This window comes from Periplaneta americana, chromosome 14, assembly GCF_040183065.1.
Source record: "Periplaneta americana isolate PAMFEO1 chromosome 14, P.americana_PAMFEO1_priV1, whole genome shotgun sequence".
NCBI lineage: Eukaryota > Metazoa > Arthropoda > Insecta > Blattodea > Blattidae > Periplaneta > Periplaneta americana.
Window position 1 is genome coordinate 126,352,745 of NC_091130.1, and position 21,852 is coordinate 126,374,596.

The following is a 21,852-nucleotide window of genomic DNA, read 5'->3' on the forward strand; positions in this document are numbered from 1 at the left end:
AACAGAAACTAAGCAATAACTAATAACAAACTACATACCCTATCAAGATTGGGAGGTGTAGGCGGAGGTGAAAACGTAAATGCAACAGGGCGACGACACTGTATACACAACTCCCGATCTTTCTGACTTTGTACTGCTAAACGTTCTTGTGACAGAATCACTTTCTCCTGTTATCAGAGAAGAAATATAAAATTACTAATTATTTTGTACATACATATGATTATTTCATTTTCTCGTGATAATTTAAGAATGTATTATGTTGCCAACACTGCTGCATCTTTTCCATACATAACTATGTATAACACTTCATCCTGCTACTAGATTATATTAATATAGGAGATAAACTTCTCTTGCTGGGATAAACATAACCTGTCATTAAAAATTACAACTAGGCCTATAAACACATAGAAATGGTAGAATAACTCTACCCAGCTATTTTGAAGAATGACGACTATGTAGGTAGTCGACTAACAGTCGGTAACTTCTTCAAAGGTAAATGATGCTCTAAACATGACAGAAAGTAACTGCCAGTTGTTGTATTAAATTTGTCAGTACCGAAATTCGAAACAAAGTAAACAAAAGAAAATTTAGTGGTGGTGGTGGCAGTGGGTGGTGGTGGTGGCAGGGGTGGTGGTGGTGATGGTAATGGGGAGGTGGTGGGAGAGTTGGTGGCTGGGGTGGTGGTAGAGGCGGGTGTGATGGTGGCGGGCATGGTTGTACTGGCGGGGGGGTTGGTGGCGGGGGGGTGGTGGTGGTAGCGGGGGTGGTGGTGGCGGGTGTAGTGGTGGTGATGGTGGCGGGAGGGGTGGTGGTGAGGGTCATGGTGGTGGCGGGGATGGTGGTGGCAGGGGTGGCGGGTGTGGCGGTGGTGGTGGTGCGGGAGTGGTGGTGACGGGGGTGGTGGTTCTGATGGCGGGGTAGTGGTGAGGGTGGTGGTGGCGGTGGTGGTGGTGTCGGGAGTGGTGGTGACGGGGGTGGTGGTGGTGTTGGTGATGGCGGGGTGGCGATGGTGGTGGTGGTGGGAGTGGTGGTGGCGTTGCTGGTGGGTGTGGTGGTGGCAGGTGCGGTGTGGTGACAGTGGTGGTGGTGGCGGGATGGCAGTGGTGGTGATGGCGGGATGGCAGTGGTGATGGTAGCGGGGGTTGTGGTGATGGTGGGGATAGAGGTGATGGTAGCGGGGTTGGTCGTGGTGGCACGGATGGTGGTGGTGGCGAGTGTGGTGGTGATGGTTGGGGCGATGGTTGTGGTGGCAGTGGTGGTGATGTTGGTGGGATGGCAGTGATGATAGTAGCGGGGATGGTGGTTGTGGTGGTGGTATTGGCGAAGGCGATGGTGGTTGTGGTGGTGACAGTGGTGGTGGTGGCGGGATGGCAGTGGTGATGGTAGCGGGGGTAGTGATTTTAGTGGCGGTAGTAATGGTGTTGGTGATGGTGGAGGTGACGATGGTGGGGATAGTGGTGATGGTCGCGGGGGTGGTGGTGGAAGTGGCGGGAGTGGTGGTGGTGGCGGGGATGGTGGTGGTGGCGGGGGTGGTGGTGGTGGCGAGGGTGGTGGTGCCGCGGGTGGTGGTGATGGCGGGAATGGTGGTGTTGGCTGGGGTGGTGGTGGTGGCGGGGGAGGTGGTGGTGGTGGTGGCGGGGGTGTTGGTGGTGGCGGGGGTGGTGGTGGTGGGAGGGCCGGTGGCGATGGTGGTTGCATAGGGTGTGGTGGTGGTGGCGGGAGTGGAGGTGGAGAGGGTGGAGGTGGTGGTGGTGGCGGGTGTAGTGGTAGTGGTGGTGGAGGAGGCGGAGGGGGTGGTTGTTGGTGGTGTCGCGGGTGGTGGTGGTAGTGGTGGTGGCGGGAGCGGTGTGGTGACAGTGGTGGTGGTAGCGGGGGTAGTGGTGATGGTGGGGATAGTGGTGATGGTGGCGGGGTCGGTAGTGGTGGCACGGATGTTGGTGGTGGCGGGTGTGGTGGTGATGGTGGGGGGCGATTGTTGTGGTGGCTGTGGTGTTGATGGTGTTGGGATGACAATGGTGATGGTAGCGGGGGTGGTGGTTGTGGTGGTGGTGTTGGCAGTGGCGGAGGCGGTGGTGGTGACAGTAGTGTTGGTGGTGGTGGGATGTCAGTGGTGATGGTAGCGGGGGTAGTGTGGTTTTGATGGTGGTAGTAATGCTGTTGGTGATGGTGGAGGTGACGATGGTGGGGATAGTGGTGATGGTCGCAGGGGTGATGGCGGTGGTGGTGGTGGCGGCGGTGGTTGTGGTGGTGGGTGTGGTGGTGGTGGCAGGCGTGGTGGTGGTGGTGGGGGTAGTGGCGGAGGAGGTGGTGGTGGTGTAAGGGGTGGTGGTGTAAGGGGTGGTGGTGGTGGCTGGGGTGGTCGTAGTGGCGGGGGTGATGGTGGCGGGCGTGGTTGTAGTGGCGGGGGTTGGTAGCGGAGGGTTGTGGTGGTGTCGGGAGTGGTGGTGGTAGCGGAGTTGGAGGCGGACGGTGTGGTGGTGATGGCGGGTGTAGTGGTGGTGATGGTGGCGGGAGGGATGGTGGCGAGGGTCATGGTGGTGGCAGGGGTGGTGGTGGTGGCGGGGGTGGCGGTGGTGGTGGTGGTGGTGGAAGGGGTGGTGGTGGTGGTGGGAGTGTTGGTGGCTGGGGTGGTGTTAGTGGCGGGGGTGATGGTGGCGGGCGTGGTTGTATTGGCGGGGGGGTGGTGGCGGGGGGGGTGGTGGCGGGGGTTTGTGGTGGTGTCGGGAGTGGTGGTGGTAGCGGGGTTGGTGGCGGACGGTGTGGTGGTGGTGGCGGGTGTAGTGGTGGTGATGCTGGCGGGAGGTGTGGTGGCGGGGATCATGGTGGTGGCGGGGATGGTGGTGCAAGAGGTGGTGGTGGTGGCGGGGGTGGCGGTGGTGACGGGGGTGTTGGTTGTGGTAATGGCGGGGTGGTGGTGGAGGTGGTGGTGGTGGCGGTGGTCGTGGTGTCGGGAGTGGTGGTGGTGGGGGTGGTGGTGGCGGTGGTGGTGGGGGTGGTGGTGGCGGGTGCGGTGTAGTGACAGTGGTGGTGGTGGCGGGATGGCAGTGGTGATGGTAGCGGGGGTTGTGGTGATGGTGGGGATAGAGGTGATGGTAGCGGGGTTGGTCGTGGTGGCACGGATGGTGGTGGTGGCGAGTTTCGTGGTGATGGTTGGGGCGATGGTTGTGGTGGCAGTTGTGGTGATGTTGGTGTGATGGCAGTGATGATAGTAGCGGGGATGGTGGTTTGGTGGTGGTAGTGGCGAACGCGATGGTGGTTGTGGTGGTGACAGTGGTGGTGGTGATGGCGGGATGGCAGTGGTGACGGTAGCGGGGGTAGTGATTTTGGAGGCGGTAATAATGGTGTTGGTGATGGTGGAGGTGACGATGGTGGGGATAGTGGTGATGGTTGCAGGAGTGGTAGTGGTGGTGGCGGGGTGGTGGCGGGGGATGTGGTAGTGGCGGGTGTGGTGGTAGTGGCGAGGGTGGTGGTGATGTCGGTGGTGTTGTTGGTGGCGAGGGTTGTGTGGTGGTGCCGCGGGTGGTGGTGGTGGCGGGAATGGTGGTGGTGGCGGGGATGGTGGTGGTGGTGGCAGTGATGGTGGTGGTGGTGGCGGCAGTTGTGGTGATGGCGGGGATGATGTTGGTGGCGGGGGTAGTGGTGGTGGCGGGGATGGTGGTGGCGGTGGTGGTGGCAGGAGTGGTGGTGGCGGGAGTGGTGGTGACGGGGTGGTGGTGGTGGATGGTTGTGATGGTGGGGTGGTGGTGGTGGCGGGTGCGGTGTGGTGATGGTGGTGGTGGCGCGAATGGCAGTGGTGGTGCCGCGGGTTGTGGTGGTGAGGGGATGGTGGTGGTGGCGGTGGTGGTGGTGGTGGCGAGAATGGTGGTGATGCCGGGATGGTGGTGGTGGCGGGGATGGTGGTGGTGGTAGGAGAGGTGGTGGTGGCGGGAGTTGTGGTGGTGGCGGGGTTGGTGGTGGTGGCGGGAGTGTTGGTAGTGGTGGTGGTGGAGGCGAGGGGTGGTGGTGGTGGAGGGTGTGATGGTGGTGGCGGGTGTGGTGGCGGGAGTTGTGGTGGTGGCGGGGATGGTGGTGGTGGCTGGGGTGGTGTTGGTGGCGGTGGTAGTGCTGGTGGTGGCGGGAGTTGTGGTGGAGGCGGGGATGGTGGTGGTGGTGGCGGGAGAGGTGATTGTCGCGGTGGTGGTGATGGCGGGGCTGGTGGCGGTGACGGGGGTGGTTGTGGTGTTGGTGATGGCGGGGTGGTGGTGGTGGTGGCGGGGGTGGTGGTGTTAGTGGCGAAGGCGATGGAGGTAGTGGTGGTGACAGTGGTGATGGTAGTGGGGGTAGTGATTTTGGTGGCAGTAGTAATGGTGTTAGTGATGGTGGAGGTGACGATGGTGGGGATAGTGGTGATGGTGGCGGGGGTGGTGCCGGGAGTTGTGGTAGTGGCGGGGGTGGTGGTGATGGCGGTGGTGGTGGTGGTGGCAAGGGTTGTGTGGTGGTGCAGCGGGTGGTGGTGGTGGTGGCGGGGGTTGTGGTGGCGGGGGTGGTGGTGGCGGGGGTGGTGGTGGCGGATGTGGTTACGGGAGTTGCGGTGGTGGCGGGGATGGTGGTGGTAGCGGGGGTGGTGGTGGACGGTGTGGTAGTGGTGGTGGCGGGTGTAATGTTGGTGATGGTGGCGGGAGGGGTGGTGGCGAGGGTCATTGTGATGGCGGGGGTGGTGGTGGTGGCGGGGGTGGCGGTGTTGGCGGTGGTGGGCGGTGGTGGTGGTACGGGAGTGGTGGTGACGGAGTGATGGTTCTGGTGATGGCGGGGTGGTGATGGGGGTGGTGGAGGTGGGTGTGGTGATGGTGGTGGTGGCGGGAGTGGTGGTGACGGTGGTGGTGGTGTTGGTGATGGCGGGGGGGTGGTGGTGGCGGGTGCGGTGGTAGCGGGAGTTGTGGTGGTGGCTGGGATGGTGTTGGTGGTGGCGGTGGTGGTGGTGGTGGTGGTGGCGGGAGTTGTGGTGGCGGCGGAAATGGTGGTGGTGGCGGGAGTGGTGATGGTGGCGGTGATGGCGAGGGTCATTGTGGTGGCGGGGGTGGTGGTGGCGGGGGTGGTGGTAGCGGATGTGGTTACGGGAGTTGCTGTTGTGGCGGGGATGGTGGTGGTAGCGGGGTTGGTGGTTGACGGTGTGGTGGTGGTGGTGGCGGGTGTAGTGTTGGTGATGGTGGCGGGAGGGGTGGTGGCGAGGGTCATTGTGGTGGCGGGGATGGTGATGGAGGGGGTGGTGGTGGTGGCGGGGGTGGCTGTTGTGGGGGTGGTGGTGGTGCGGCAGTGGTGGTGGCGGGGGTGATGGTTCTGGTTATGGCGGGGTTGTGGTGGGGGTGGTGGAGGCGGGTGTGTTGATGGTGGTGGTGGCGGGAGTGGTGGTGACAGTGGTGGTGGTGGTGGTGTTGGTGATGGCGGGGTGGTGGTGGTGGTGGGGGTGGTGGTGGTGGTGGTGGGGGTGGTGGTGGCGGGTGCGGTGGTGGCGGTTGTGGTGACGGGAGTTGTGGTGGTGGCTGGGGTGGTGTTGGTGGCGGTGGTGGTGATGGCGGGAGTTGTGGTGGAGGCGGGAGTGGTGATGGTGGCGGTGGTGGTGATGGCGAGGGTCATTGTGGTGGCGGGGGTGGTGGTGGCGGGGGTGGTGGTAACGGATGTGGTTACGGGAGTTGCTGTTGTGGCGGGGATGGTGGTGGTAGCGGTGTTGCTGGTTGACGGTGTGGTGGTGGTGGTGGCGGGTGTAGTGTTGGTGATGGTGGCGGGAGGGGTGGTGGCGAGGGTCATTGTGGTGGCGGGGATGGTGATGGAGGGGGTGGTGGTGGTGGCGGGGGTGGCTGTTGTGGGGGTGGTGGTGGTGCGGCAGTGGTGGTGGCGGGGGTGATGGTTCTGGTTATGGTGGGGTTGTGGTGGGGGTGGTGGAGGCGGGTGTGGTGATGGTGGTGGTGGCGGGAGTGGTGGTGACAGTGGTGGTGGTGGTGGTGTTGGTGATGGCGGGGTGGTGGTGGTGGTGGGGGTGGTGGTGGTGGTGGCGGGAGTGGTGGTGACAGTGGTGGTGGTGGTGGTGTTGGTGATGGCGGGGTGGTGGTGGTGGTGGGGGTGGTGTTGGTGGCGGTGGTGGTGATGGCGGGAGTTGTGGTGGTGGCGGGAGTGGTGATGGTGGCGGCGGTGGTGATGGCGAGGGTCATTGTCGTGGCGGGGATGGTGATGGCGGGGGTGGAGGTGGTGGCGGGGGTGGCGGTGGTGGCGGGGGTGGTGGTGGTGCGGGAGTGGTGGTGACGGGGGTGGTGGTTGTGTTGCTGGCGGGGTGATGGTGGCGAGTGCGGTGTGGTGACAGTGGTGGTGGTGGCGGGATGGCAGTGGTGATGTTAGCGGGGGTGGTGGTGATGGTGGCGGGGTTGGTGGTGGTGTCACAGATGGTGGTGGCGGCGGGTGTGGTGGTGATGGTGGGGGTGATGGTTGGGTGATAGTTGTGGGATGGCAGTGGCGATGGTAGCGGGGGTGTTGGTTGTGGTGGTGGTAGTGGCGGAGGCGATGTTGGTGGTGTGGGAATGGCAGTGGTGATGGTAGCGGGGGTGGTGGTTGTGGTGGTGGTGGTAATGGCTGTGGTGGTGATGGTGTGGGCGATGGTTGTGGTGGCAGTGGTGGTAATGGTAATGGGATGGCAGTGGTGATGGTAGCGGGGTGGCGGTTGTGGTGGTGGTGGTAGTGGCGGAGGTGATAGTGGTGTTGGTGACTGGTGGTGGTGGCGGGATGGCAGTGGTGGTGGTAGCGGGTGGTAGTTGTGGTGGTGGTGGTAGTGGCAGAGCTGATGGTGGTGGTGGTGACAGTGGTGATGGTGACATTGGTGGTGGTGGCAGGATGGCAGTGGTGATGTTAGCGGGGTTGGTGGTGATGGTGGGGATAGTGGTGATGGTGGCGGGGTTGGTGGTGGTGGCACAGGTGGTGGTGGCGGCGGGTGTGGTGGTGATGGTGGGGGCGATGGTTGTGGTGGCAGTGGTGGTGATAGTGGTGGGATGGCCGTGGTGATGGTAGCGGGGATGGTGGTTGTGGTGTTGGTAGTGGCGGAGGCGATGTTGGTGGTGTCGGAATGGCAGTGGTGATGGTAGCGGGGGTGGTGGTTGTTGTGGAGGTGGTAACGGTTGTGGTGGTAACGGTTGTGGTGGTGGTAACGGCTGTGGTGGTGGTAACGGATGTGGTAGTGGTAACGGCTGTGTTGGTGATGGTGGGGGCGATGGTTGTGGTGGCAGTGGTGGTAATGGTAATGGGATGGCAGTGGTGATGGTAGCGGGGTGGTGGTTGTGGTGGTGGTGGTGGTAGTGGCGGAGGTGATGGTGGTGGTGGTGGTGACTTGTGGTGATGGCGGGATGGCAGTGGTAGTGGTAGCGGGTGGTGGTTGTGGTGGTGGTGGTGGTGGTAGTGGCAGAGGTGATGGTGGTGGTGGTGACAGTGGTGATGGTGACATTGGTGGTGGTGGCGGGATGGCAGTGGTGATGTTAGCGGGGGTGGTGGTGATGGTGGGGATAGTGGTGATGGTTGCGGGGTTGGTGGTGGTGGCACAGGTGGTGGTGGCGGCGGGTGTGGTGGTGATGGTGGGGGCGATGGTTGTGGTGGCAGTGGTGGTGATAGTGGTGGGATGGCAGTGGTGATGGTAGCGGGGATGGTGGTTGTGGTGTTGATAGTGGCGGAGGCGATGTTGGTGGTGTCGGAATGGCAGTGGTGATGGTAGCGGGGGTGGTGGTTGTTGTGGAGGTGGTAACGGTTGTGGTGGTAACGGTTGTGGTGGTGGTAACGGCTGTTGTGGTGGTAACGGATGTGGTAGTGGTAACAGCTGTGTTGGTGATGGTGGGGGCGATGGTTGTGGTGGCAGTGGTGGTAATGGTAATGGGATGGCAGTGGTGATGGTAGCGGGGTGGTGGTTGTGGTGGTGGTGGTGGTAGTGGCGGAGGTGATGGTGGTGGTGGTGGTGACTTGTGGTGATGGCGGGATGGCAGTGGTAGTGGTAGCGGGTGGTGGTTGTGGTGGTGGTGGTGGTAGTGGCAGAGCTGATGGTGGTGGTGGTGACAGTGGTGATGGTGACATTGGTGGTGGTGGCAGGATGGCAGTGGTGATGTTAGCGGGGGTGGTGGTGATGGTGGGGATAGTGGTGATGGTGGCGGGGTTGGTGGTGGTGGGGGTGATTGCAGTGGTGGTGATGGTGGTGGGGGTGGAGGTAGTGGCGGCTAGTGAGGGGAATGGGGTGGGGCAGTGGTAAATATTGGATTGCATCTTGTTCAGTCCCTCTTTAACGAGTGCATGAAGTTCGGAAAAAGAATAATGAACAGCTTAATGCTGCCAAGAATACAGCAAAGAAAGATAGCCTGCAAAGAGCAGAATGTGTGTAGTGATATCACACCTGTTTTCAGACATTTCATAGAAAGAAGGTATTTTGATCAAGCTATGAAAGGCCTACTTTCTTCCTTAATTGAGGGATGTAGAACCTATTTTAAAATATATAAATATAACTCATGTTCCCCAATGTAAACTATGCAATGAACTGTAGTTGTGTAAATTCAACGTACCTGTGCCAATCTCTTTTCACGTTCACGCAGTTCAGCCAGCTGCTTCTGGATGTCAGCCACCTGACAGGAACGCTGCTGCTCCATTCTACGGGCTTCTTCTAATGCCCGCCTGCCCTCTTCTTTAGTTGCAACAGCCATCTTTGTAAGAGTTTCCAGCTCACGTGCTCTGGACGTTAAATCACGTTCATAATCTTCCAAACGTCTCTTTTCCTCATCAAAATGAAGTTTCTGATTCCGAAGTTTCTCACGCTCGACCTCTGCTTGTTGATTAGCTTCTTGAGCAACTCGAAGGCCTGCCTCCAATTCTGCTCGTAACTAAAGGAAACAGATAAAAGATGCAACATATTTGTACATAATTTAGATCTTGTGTTGCGGTGTAGCTTTTCAGTGTTTCTTGTATTATTTTCAGTATCCAATATTCTGGAATTTACTTGTATCAAACTACTTCCATTCCACTGTAAAATCTTCATATGATTTTGTCCGCACCTGAACACTTGAACACCAAATTGGAGGACTAGTTTACCTCCAGATTTATATTTTACTTTGAACACATCATGAGAGATTTCATAAGTCATTCAATGTTATCTGGAGTATATTTTTATCCATTCATCATCACGACATACCAGAAGCAGCAAACAATGTTGAATTGGTAGAAAAAATTTTGAAGAAGAAAATAGACTTTTCAGTACTGCAAATAGTGGGTCTAGAAACAATACAAAATTTCCACAACAAGAATGGATTCATATTTGCACTGATGGATCACTAATCAATAAAGAATCTTAACACAGAAGCAGGAATTTATAGTACCGGTACAGTAAATTATTCTCATCTTACATCGGCCTAGGACTAAAAACAACACACTCTGAAGGAGAACTAGAGGCCATAAACACGTCACTGAAACAATTTTTTATTGCTATCAAATCTTTCAATAAGGCAGTGTTATTGTGTGAGTCAAAACCAGCAATCAATGCAGTAGGAGAACCTTCACATTACAACTGAAGAATGACTTAAATACTTCAATGTGTAAACATCTACAAGATCTAGAAAAATAATTTTCCTCCAATAAATACCATCACAATGTACGAAAAGAAAAAAAAAAATATATATATATATATATATATATATATATATATATATATGGTGAAAGGGGTATAATTGCATTAATTTTAAGAAGAGAATCTTTAGGATGTAAGTAACTAAAAAGTCAAATGTCATTTTGGTATCTGAATAATGGTTTAGCCGAAAAAAAATTGTGTCTGAAGTTTTACACCCATTTATGGTAACACTATTGGGTAGTGATGCATATAAGTGGTATGATACCAACGCGAAGAACAAGCAGAAAAAAATACTCCTTTGTCATGTTGTCGAAAAATGCTTCATTTGTGTAATAACTAATAACATACAACAATAAATTATTAAAAACGCATTTACAGTGTGATAAAACCTTCAGGGAAATCTGACATCGCTGCCATGGATGAATATATATTATCCATGTTGCAGCACTTAAGGGTTGCTCAGAAAGTGTACTGTCTTATAACAGACACCTCATACTAAAAAAATAAAATAATTTACTCTGGTGTGAAAATAAAATAAAAACGTGTAGTAAAATGTCTGACAATTTCATACCTTAATGTGTTCACAGAATATTTGTGAAACATTAATTTTCTGTGTAAAATAAAGTAAAATCGTGTGTTACATGTTAATTTTATTGTCAAATCCGTTACAAAAAATAACATTATTTCTTTTATTAAAATAAATGATCATGGAACTTATCAACACAATTATGGTTAATGTTATCCTTTAGATACTAGTAAAGAATTTTAAAAATATATTATTCAAATGGATTAATAGATTTTTAAGCTAATATGTTGAGGTGGGTGACATTTTTGTCACATCCGTTACAGCACAAAAATTACGATAAAATAAAAATCTTCAGAGCAATATAATTATTAAAATTCATATGTGTGTAAGAAAGATCGCAGGGTCAAGTGAGAATGGAACAAAAAAAAAACTATTTAAATTTTTAAAATTTAACCTCTAAACCTGGTGTACATGCCACATCCATTACGAAAGTATGGCTGTAGTATTTATCTTGAAGGAGGTACCATTCTTCAGAAACTTACTCATAATCCCTTTTGGTAGTATTCTCTCTCAGATTTACAACATTAATTTTATTATTAATAATAGAAAGTTTCCAATCCCAAGTGCCCCCAATGCATACTGGCCATTTTCCAGTCTGTTACTGGCCCTTCATCTGTTGTACGTAATGGGATCCACTTTCACAGTGAAATAATCTAATGATTAAGCTCCAGGATTAAGAGTGTAACTAATCCTATCACAGTGTTTAATCTTACCTTATTTTATAAAAATGGTTCAAAATAATATCCATATGCTTCTAGACAAGCTTGGCACTGCTTCAATAAATTGCCTGACATTGCTTCTCGAGGCTCAGACACAGGACAAATCTTCATTATTTATTAAAATTTTACAGCTCATCTTCTCTCCATTAAAAATAAAACCTTTTTCCATGGAAACCTTAACAATAAACTTATGTTGTTGTTTTCTAATGCCAGGCGTTTGACAATAAAGTCATTTGACCTTTGCACTCCAATATTTTTCAAAGATATAGTCATGGTTAGCCACTGAAGCACAGATTTTGAGGTGTTCCGAACCCATTTCTCGATTTGAATTGCATAATGGGCAGTTAGGGGTTTGATGTATTCCAATTCTATGCAGGTGCTTGGCCAAACAGTCATGGCCTGTTGCCAATCTAAATGCAGCTACAGACGATTTGCATGGTAAGTCGGGAAATTTTGTTTGTTGAAGTCTAAGTATGTAGATTTAATAAATCTTTTAACAGAGTAATACGTAGATTTAGTAACAGGTCTGTAAGTAGCAGTGCTTCCCTTCTTTGCTAAAGCATCCGCATTCTCGTTTCCCAGGATTCCACAATGGGATGGTATCCATTGGAATACATTTCTTTTATTGAGTGATATTAATTGAGAGACCATTTTAGTTATTTCTGCTGTTTGAGATGAAGGTGTGTAGAGATTAGTGATAGAATAGCTGCTTTGGAATCTGACAATATAACTGCATTTTTTTATTTATTGATGTGGCATAGAAGATTCCTTAGACTTTCACTTATTGCAATGATTTCTCCATCATATGTTGTTCCATATCCAAGAGATCTATAAAGTGAAAAGAGACAGCACGTAACACCTGCACCGGCACCTTGTTCCCTGGAGATCAAGGATCCGTCCGTGTATGAATGAAGCCAGTTTAGTGAAGGGTACCTAATATTAATTGTCTCTAAAGATAATTGTTTCATTATTTCAGTGTTTACTTCTGATTTCAGTATTTGTTCTGTTAAATTTAGATTATACTCTATATTTAATAGAGTTCTCTGTAGATTGAAAACTCAAAAAAGTTTCATATCCATTGTTCAAGAATTAAAACAGAAAATCAATATCCCGAATTTAAAAGAAAACTTACAAATTAAACCAAACCCTTTAACTCTATTAAATATAGAATATAATCTAAATTTAACAGAAGAAATACTGAAATCAGAAGTAAACACTGAAATACTGAAATAATTGTCTTTAGAGACAATTAATATTAGGTACCCTCCACAAAACTGGCTTCATTTATATACAGATGGATCCTTGATCTCCAGAGAACAAGGTGCCGGTGCAGGTGTTATGTGCTGTCTCTTCTCACTTTATAGATCTCTTGGATATGGAACAATAAGTTTTGATGGTGAAATCATTGCAATAAGTGAATGCCTCAGGAATCTTCTATGCCACATCAATAAATTTAGGAATGCAGTTATATTGTCAGACTCCAAAGCAGCTTTTCTATCAATCGTCTCTAAACACACACCTTCATCTCAAACAGCAGAAATAACTAAAATGCTCTCTCAATTAATATCACTCAATAAAAGAATTGTATTCCAATGGATACCATCCCATTGTGGAATCCTGGGAAACGAGAATGCGGATGCTTTAGCAAAGAAGGGCAGCACTGCTACTTACAGACCTGTTACTAAATCTACGTATTACTCTGTGAAAAGATGTATTAAATCTACATACTTAGACTTCAACAAACAAAATTTGATAACTCAATCCCAAGGGAAAAAATGGAACTCTCTGCATCATAATCCACAGTTAATTCCCGATTTACCACGAAAATCGTCTGTAACTGCATTTAGATTGGCAACAGGCCATGATTGTTTGGCCAAACACCTGCATAGAATTGGAATATATCAGTCCCCTAACTGCCCATTGTGCAACTCAAACCAAGAAATGGATTCGGAACACCTCAAAATCTGTGCTTCAGTGGCTGGTCATGATAATATCTTTGAAAAATATTGGAGTGCAAGAGGTCAAATGACTTTATTGTCAAGCGCTGGCATTAGAAAACAACAACAACATATTTAATAGAGTTAAAGAGTTTGGTTTAATTTGTAAGTTTTCTTTTAAATTCGGGATATTGATTTTCTGTTTTAATTCTTGAGCAATGGATATGAAACTTTTTTGAGTTTTCAATCTACAGAGAGGACTGTATGAATGCCAATTGTTTCCTGGTAATCTGATAAGTTTTTCATATTGGATAAGTGCTTTTTGTTCTATTGTCATTTTGATGCTGTTAATATTAGTGAGGAATCTCATAGAATCTATTGGAGTAGGGAAAGTAACTATGTTCAGAACACGTGACAGTGGTCTTCATTTCCGAGCACAATAATGGATTCAACAAAGTAACCACATCTGTAGAAGCAGTCATCTGGTGGCGCATCAAAGAATCCTGGCTTCAGTCTGTCAATGAAGATCCGAACAGAAAGTTTAAAGGTGTTTGCATCCAGTAACTGGAAATGGTTCATCATATCATGGAGGTGAAGAAGGCAATGAACAGCATCATGGTGGACAAATACATATGAACAAGTTTTAAGGTCTTTGAATAAAAATATTCGATATTTTCCGTGATCTTTGGTGAGACTGTTTGTAAGTCTGAAAATGTTTCTTTAGCTCTTGAGCAAGAAATGTTCGATCCGTCCACTGCTGTGGAATAATCGTTAGTATGTCTGCTCGTGAAATGAGTGGGCGCGGGTTCAAATCCCAACTGGGACAAGTTACTTGGTTGACGTTTTCCCTCAATCCATTAAGAGCAAATGTTCGGTAACTTTTGGAGCTGGACCCTGGACTCATTATGCTGGCATTATCATCATAGCAATTGATAAAGCGTCGCAAAATAAACAAAAAAATAACTAAATAAAATGTTGGATCCAGAGGACGTTTAGCCCCATTGAAAAAGCCTGCTCGAAGATGCAGTGATTGCTCATACGGAATTCTAAATATTCAGTTTTGTGTTTCCAATAAGTTAAAATTCACAATTTTCATTCACATGTTATGTGTACATTAATCAATTTTGTCTACTAACTTATCAATAAATTTAATATTGGAAAGTTATTATATATAATTGAGGACCGTTTTTGCAAAACTTGCTAACTGAAAAAACTAAATTTTACAGGAGAGACAAAACACTACAGTAAGGAAGTTTGCTGTATCTCTCTCTTATAGCAGAAAGCAAGTTTTTAAAAAACGATCACACTTTGACACACTACAATGAAGAGAAATAACCCAATTTTACTAAGACGCTTTGAACATCATGTAGAGGCCTGCTTTATGTTAACGAATCCATCAAAATCTCAATTTTGCAAATTTTGCAGTTAGCAAGTTTTGCAAAAATGGTTCTCAATTGGTTAATCTACACATATGTGAACAAAGAGTAGCTAGCATAAGGCTTCGTCTGGATTCCTATTTTATTCCATTTAATTTCAATTTTGCTACTGTAAAAACTATATCAGCAATGTTTACCTTTGCAATATCAGGAGAAGCTGTACCATTCAAGCGAGCCAGTGTCTCAAGACGGGATTTCTCGGATGCCAAACTCATCTTTTCTTGTTGAAGTTGCTGACTCAAAATTTGCTGTTCTGACAGCATTGACTCCTTCTGGCTCTGTAACAAAAAATATTTCGCAAATCAAGCTTTCGGCTATAACTCCCTGTAAAGTTGATTTGAATAATTTCGAGGGAAAAATTGTTCCGGGGCCAGGTATCAAACCCGGAACCTTTGGTTAAACATACCAATGCTCTACCAATTGAGCTACTCAGGAACTCTACCAGACACCGATCCAATTTTTCCCTCTATATCCACAGACCTCAAAGTGGGCTGACAACCGTCAAGCAACCAACAATGAGTGCACATTAACTCTGTGTCACTTAAATTGTGGTTTTCTGGTAATGAACAGTGACGTGTATTATGCAAATCAAGCTTTCAGGTATAACTCCCTGTAGTTTCCATGTAACTCTGTAATTTCCCCGTTTAGTTAACTTTTTTCTGCTAATTTAGATCTTCCTTGTAGAAAAAAAAAAAAAAGGAACAACTGGATAATACCCACGGCAGAGCAATGTCGATAGTCGACGTTACTCGCTGGCCACTAGTCACCGGGCCGTACCGAGCCGTGCCAAACAAAACACAATCGAAATGGTGGTAGTAAAATTCGCGACTATATTCTTAAATAATTCACTGCATTAGTCAAGTGCAAGACTTCTGGCTTCTGTTACATTCAAACAATTATAAAATACGATAATTTGGTCCAGGGAGCATCCGTTTTTGATGCAAAGATAATTTGTTTGGCTTGTTTCTTAAATAAAATTACGAAATGGCGTTCCTGTGCTTAACATTTAATAAAAAAAGAAATATAGCAAAACTGTTTTGTCTCGAGACTCTCATCTAAGTCACGTAATCTACTTCAATATATTTGCGCAAATATATCTTGTAGCTAACAGTGGTGCTATCTCTCAGTAATGTTCAGAACGAAGGAGATAGAGAGAGAAAAGAAACAAATATCTCCCTCCAACGACGCCACACACCAACGTCGTGTTCTTATGTTGGCAAGATTGTGTATTTACTTAAGGGGAGTTGGTCATTATCGCATGCAAAATAATGGTAAAAATAGCCTCTCTTCAAGCAGTCATAAATATAATACTATTTATCACAGCTCTTTCATTTTTTTAGTGATATATGTATACACATTAAGCTTTGACATGAAAAAGAATGGTTACTCTAGAGTAAATCTTTATCCTTAAATTAATTTTTTTAATTAAGCACAATTTTTTTTATAAATCCACTACATGTCTGTGATTAGGTACATTCTATTCACTTATTATAGCACATATTGAATTGAAAATTTGACCACTTACTGCTAATAGATACTAAAACATACCCTACTAAAATTATTCATGTATCTATAATATTATGGGCATAGGGCTTATAGCAATCATCACCGTCAATAAATTAAAAAGGAATTGAAGATTAGTATAAGCCGTATGCCCATAATATTACAGATATTTTAATAATTTTAGTAGGGTATGTTTTAGTATCTATTAGCAGTAAGTGGCCAAAATTTTAATTCAATGTGTGCTATGATAAGTGAATAGAGTGTATCTAATCACAGGTATGTAGTGAATTTATATAAAAAATATGATTAAATTCAAAAATTAATTTAAGGGTAAGATTTACACTAGATTAACCATTCTTCTTTCATTTTAAAGCTTAATGTGTATACATATATCACTAAAAAAATGAAAGAGCTGTGATAAATAGTATTACAATTCTGACCGCTTGAAGATAGGCTATTTTTACCATTACTTTGCATGCGATAACGTCCATTTCCCCTTAAATTTGGTGCTAAACGTAACGGCACGGTTCAAAGATACCGTGGGAATTCTCCAGTTTAGCGAAAAAAAAAAAAAAAACAAACAAATAAAAAGTTAATATTTTATTTTCCCACTTATGCTGTAATGCGATGTGGAATAGGGTGAAATGCAGCAAGGTCACAACTCTCATATTTTCTGTAAAGAGTACTGTACTGGAAATATGTGCTTCCCAAACACCAATGCTGTTGCACTGTAAGTACATTGTAATTTCAGATGTGTATAATTCACAGTTTCTTGAGTTTTTAGAGAGCAACAGGAACAATGTAAAAGCCAAGTTGAAACAATGCACCCAAATTCCTACATGTGTAAATGTTATTTGTTGTTTGAATGTTTTCACTGATAAATGTATCAATGTACTAAATCAAAAATCACTCAAAAAGGAGAAGGAAGAAAGAACACAAAAATGTGCATCAAAGAATCCGAAAGCTAAAAAGGTAATGCATGATTAATGTTATGCATTAGAATCAATAAAGTGAAGAAGTGTAACTTTTGTTTTTTAATCACTTTTTCCCTTCAAAATGTAATCTTCATCTTACGATGTTTGATGACGTATATACGTCCGTTGATGTGACATATTAATGAATTTAAATACTATTATAGTCACAATCATGCCATGGTATGAAAGAAAAATTTCACAACCTCGAGCGGGAATCGAACCTGCGACTTCCTGTTTTCCGGTCAGGCACTCTACCACTGAGCTATCGAGTTCGTCTCACGCCAAAGGCTTGGAATTATCCTTTCATACTGGCGACTCTGTTATAGAGTACTGTCCATAGCGTCTGATCTAGTCAGCACTGCTTATGGGTGTGAAGAAACTTTACAAATGTAATCTTCATCTTACGATGTTTGATGACGTATATACGTCCGTTGATGTGACATATTAATGAATTTAAATACTATTATAGTCACAATCATGCCATGGTATGAAAGAAAAATTTCACAACCTCGAGCGGGAATCGAACCTGCGACTTCCTGTTTTCCGGTCAGGCGCTCTACCACTGAGCTATCGAGTTCGTCTCACGCCAAAGGCTTGGAATTATCCTTTCATACTGGCGACTCTGTTATAGAGTGATAATTCCAAGCCTTTGGCGTGAGACGAACTCGATAGCTCAGTGGTAGAGTGCCTGACCGGAAAACAGGAAGTCGCAGGTTCGATTCCCGCTCGAGGTTGTGAAATTTTTCTTTCATACCATGGCATGATTGTGACTATAATAGTATTTAAATTCCTTCAAAATGATTTTCCTGTTACATTTAAGCTAAATACTGAACAAAATATGCATCTTACGAACTCTAATTTCCTCATCGAGTCCCGAAAATTAAATGAAGAGTTTGAATTTCTCCCCTGATTTGAGAGGTGGAGCCGCTAGGAGCGCCACATGCAAGATGTCTCCCTATTATATCGTGTGAAATACTGTAAGATGTCCGTCTTGTTAGTATTAAGTCTTTGGTGAAAACCACAGAGGGCGCAGTAATGAATGAGAACATATTGTATGAAAAAATAATGTCTGTTCTCTTAACCGGAGTTGCGGGTAACAATGGTTCTGCTGTGACAGCAAGAGTGTAGTACTATATGAACGAACCTGTGATCATCTTCGGCAACTACAAGAAGCATCCTATTTGCGACTGCATCCCGCTTTGGTGTGAAGACAACGACGAATTTCGCAGCGATCGAGGGATTACAAGTTTCGCTGTCGCTCCCGCGTCCTGCACCCCTCGTTGGTGTGCTCAGACCTTTATACTGTAATCGTATTTACCCTTTGGTCATCACTCTACTCCCTTTTATAAAAGAAAACACTTTCTCTTCCTGTTCTTCTAATAACCTCTTCTAAAGGAGTCAGAACTAATCCTTCCTTTATCCCTCATTGCATACAATATTCTCTTTAACATGTTTCACGCTGACCAGGAAGCTGAACAAATCCTTTGTCTTTCAATGCACTGAAGGGGTAGAAGGTTTGAGATTTTGTTCCGAATATATTCTTGGAAGTTTGTAGGAGAAAGGGTTTCCTAAATTATCAGTTTTGCCATTTTAAAATTACATTTTCTTGGAGAAGTTATTGTTTTAGGTTCACTATAACCGAAATGAGGGTTCACTATAAACGGAAATATTAAAGTATTTTTTAATGTATGCAGGTCGGGACCAACGATTTAGGTTCACTATAGCCCAATGTTCACTATATCCAGAGCTGACTGTATTCATAAAAGTACTGTATAATATCAGAACTACTTGCCTGTAGCTGTTGTCTCTCACGATCAATTTGTTGCATTGCTCTTTCTCGCTCCTTTTCAAGGGCTTTTGTTGCAGCTTCCAGACGCGCAGATTCTTGCCGCAAGGTCCACCTGTCCTCCTCAGTGTTTTGTCGTTGTTCTGCTAGTTGCTGTTCAAGCTGTGCCACCAGACCTACCAGCCGTTTGCGTTCTTCTTCTGATACTGACCTTTGTTTCTCCAAGTTTTCTCTTGTCACTATTACGTAAGAGAATAAAGAATTTGTTTGAATGTAACAAATGTTACTGACAAGTACTGTTGATAAAAACAGAATGAAGATTAACATACTTGTTTTTACTTATATTTTTCTGATTTTTTTTAAATATAATATATATATATATATATTTTTTTTTTGTATAAAATATTATCTTGTAATGAAAAAATAAATTACTTCTAAAAATATCTATCTATACTAAATAAATTTTACAAGAGAAAGAGTTCATCCAAAGGGCTGAACTCGGGAAGGGTACCCAAAACGCTCATTGCATTTCCGTGTTGAATTGCAATATTTAAACATTGACGCAAATAAATAGTGCAACGATGATCACCGGTAATGGAGATGAAAATTTGGCCGATTTGAGATACCAAAACTTTAGCGTCAAGACTCCAAGGACCGAAGGTCTCCACAGCAAAGGAGACAAAGATATAATTGTCTAAAAGATGAATTGTCTAAAAGATGAGCATACTTATTGACTTTTTTTTTCACGGCTAATTCAGCAGCAGATGCTGCGCGTCTGGAGGTATTCGGCAAATGAGATGGAGCTAGAGTGTCAACGCAAGTGGAATCCCAAGTTAAAGATTTTCCTCTAGACCATGGAATTAAGGTGAGACCATCGGGCCGTTTACCATCCGCGCAACTAATACCTGGTGGGTCCAAAAGAGACGGGATGCCACAAGAAGTCAGAGATCTTTTAATGATATCACTGAGTGAGGTATGTCTGGGAATGCGACCCTTGCTCCTCGCACAACTGAGTGCATGATGACCGTAAATATCAGCAATTCCTCTGCAAGTACATTGGTGTGGCTGGCAGAGTTTACACCCAAGGCGTAAAGCCATTGTGATTTTAAAGGATGTACTATCTATTAGAGTGCCGATGTGAGGAGAAGTTATGCATGTAACCAAGCTCCAGACTCACTCTCTTGAAGAGCTAGGAGACGTGCAATGTCTTGTTCGGATTTGAAAGAAGAAAGGAGTTTATCTAAAATTTTTTGGGAAAAGATAAAGTCCCACTGCTTTTGAAATTCAGGATGGGCAGGAGGATGAGTGGTTTGTGAGGAAGTATACCAACTAGTCAGAGCATCACGCACATGACAGATTTCAGTTGCATCACTGTATAAAGGAAAGAGTGGTTTGATGCAACGGAATAGTAATGAAACTGGGAGACAGAATATTATAAATAAACATGGATACGACATAGTGTTATTTATAAAATTACCAGGTAATTTTAGTGAAAAACAAAGATGAACTACAGTACGTGTATTATACAACCTACAAGACATTGGTATGTTAATACAAGTAATACGAGTATTGAAATATTTGTTTGTATGATTATGTCTGTATCAGTGGCGTATACTGGTTAAAGGGTTTGGGCTACCGCTGACCCTATTATTACACAAAATATATCTAACAATTACTTTAATTTTAATTACTATGGTAAAACTAATAATACAAAATTATTACATTATGTTATATTATAAACTTTTTCTTTTGTAATTTCCTTGGGCTACCACCGGTAGCCCGCAAAATACGCCCCTGGTCTGTATATTCCATATTGCTCTAGTATGTTCAATAAAATTTGTTGACTTATGGATGCTAAAATATATGTAATATTCCAGGTCAAATTCTATGTTATTGTAATTATGGTTAGTATTATCATGGCCGACTTGATGCTCCCTTCGTTTCTTTGTATACGGCCTTGACAATAGTAATCTTATTCTGAAATTGGTTAATTTCTCAATTTCACCACAAGGCACTGTCTTCCAAAGTTTGGTGTACACAGAAGAAATACTCAATATGAACTAAAATAAAAGATTAAAGAGTAATAATAACACTTATAAATAATAAATAAGAAAATAAGCTGTGAATGTTACCTATGTCCCAGCTACTATAGGAACTTGATAAAATACATTGCAAATGCCTTGGATTTATAGTACTGATTAGTAGAAATTGATGTGATCATAGGAGAACTGCAAGCCCACCAACCCATCCTAAATATGTACCTTACTTATATACGAAAATCGTCGTACGTGAATGAAGAATACGGCCATATTTCATTAATGTAACAGTGGGTTTCAGTGTCGCCAAAATAGTAATAATACTACACACCTAATCAAACCTAACCTAACCTCTCTCATAATACTACACACCTAATCGAACCTAACCTAACCTGTCACTTAATACTACACACCTATAGTAACAATCCTCACATCTAGTAGTATCATTTCCTTTGCATGTATTGCCGAACCTGCTACTTGTGTCAGTAGCCATTTAGTGGAAGTGGATCATATTTTCAGGAAGAAAATATGGCGACTTTCATAATAATTACATTTAGTTTGTTCAGTATATGTTTTGTAATATATTAAATGTGTTAATGTAGTAATAATTCCATATATGACGAGCTTGGTATCAAAGTTGGGCAACGCCACTTTTACTCTTTTCACAGGAGAGACTAAAAACTAGATCCTTGGAAGCCAATGTCACTGTTATACGTACATTTGTTTTAAACATTCTCATGGGTCATAGAAACATTTTTTCGGTCTCAAAATGTGATTAAAACTAATATTCAGGTCACAATTTAAGTTTAAAAAGTGAAGTTGTTCATCTCTGAAATTAAGTCATGGAGTTGTCTCTTTCTGAAACCAAACAAAGCCATATTTAAAGTGAAATTGTCTACTATTGAATCTAAGTCTCTTCTAACTCTGTTTCAAAGCAAATTTACGTAAAACAGTACTTATTCATCCACAAACCGATTATATAAACAATCAGTCATGTTGGATTCACGATGCATGATGGGAAAAGGTGGAACGAATGTGGGCTTCTCATTGACTACTGAAGGAATTGTCCTAATTTGAAACCAAGCCACAGTGGAGTTGTCTACATTTTGATACTAAAGCGCACAATTAAGTGCTATTTTCGCTCTGTTCTGTCCGTTTTTGAACCTAAACAGTTTCAGAATCACATTCAGCATATAAAATTCTATGCTCCTCATATATACAGTACAATAAGAATTGAAATGTGTTGTGGCTGTGATAAAAGT

At 45.5% G+C, this 21,852-nt stretch overlaps 2 protein-coding genes across 2 annotated transcripts in view; one reads left to right on the top strand and one right to left on the bottom strand.

The window, feature by feature from the left end:
• The window catches only part of LOC138713718 (ATP-binding cassette subfamily G member 4), a 405,479-nt gene that overhangs the window by 377,498 nt on the left and 6,129 nt on the right, over window positions 1–21,852 (top strand). The gene's annotated exons all lie outside the window — the stretch shown is intronic.
• twy (twitchy) overlaps window positions 1–21,852 on the bottom strand; it is a 61,313-nt gene that overhangs the window by 431 nt on the left and 39,030 nt on the right. Inside the window, exons 15-18 of the mRNA XM_069846025.1 lie at window positions 18,561–18,793; window positions 14,429–14,569; window positions 8,559–8,873; window positions 39–167 (exon numbers count right to left, since the gene is read on the bottom strand). Of these exons, the coding sequence (XP_069702126.1) occupies window positions 39–167; window positions 8,559–8,873; window positions 14,429–14,569; window positions 18,561–18,793 (818 nt within the window). The remainder of the gene's footprint in view (window positions 1–38; window positions 168–8,558; window positions 8,874–14,428; window positions 14,570–18,560; window positions 18,794–21,852) is intronic.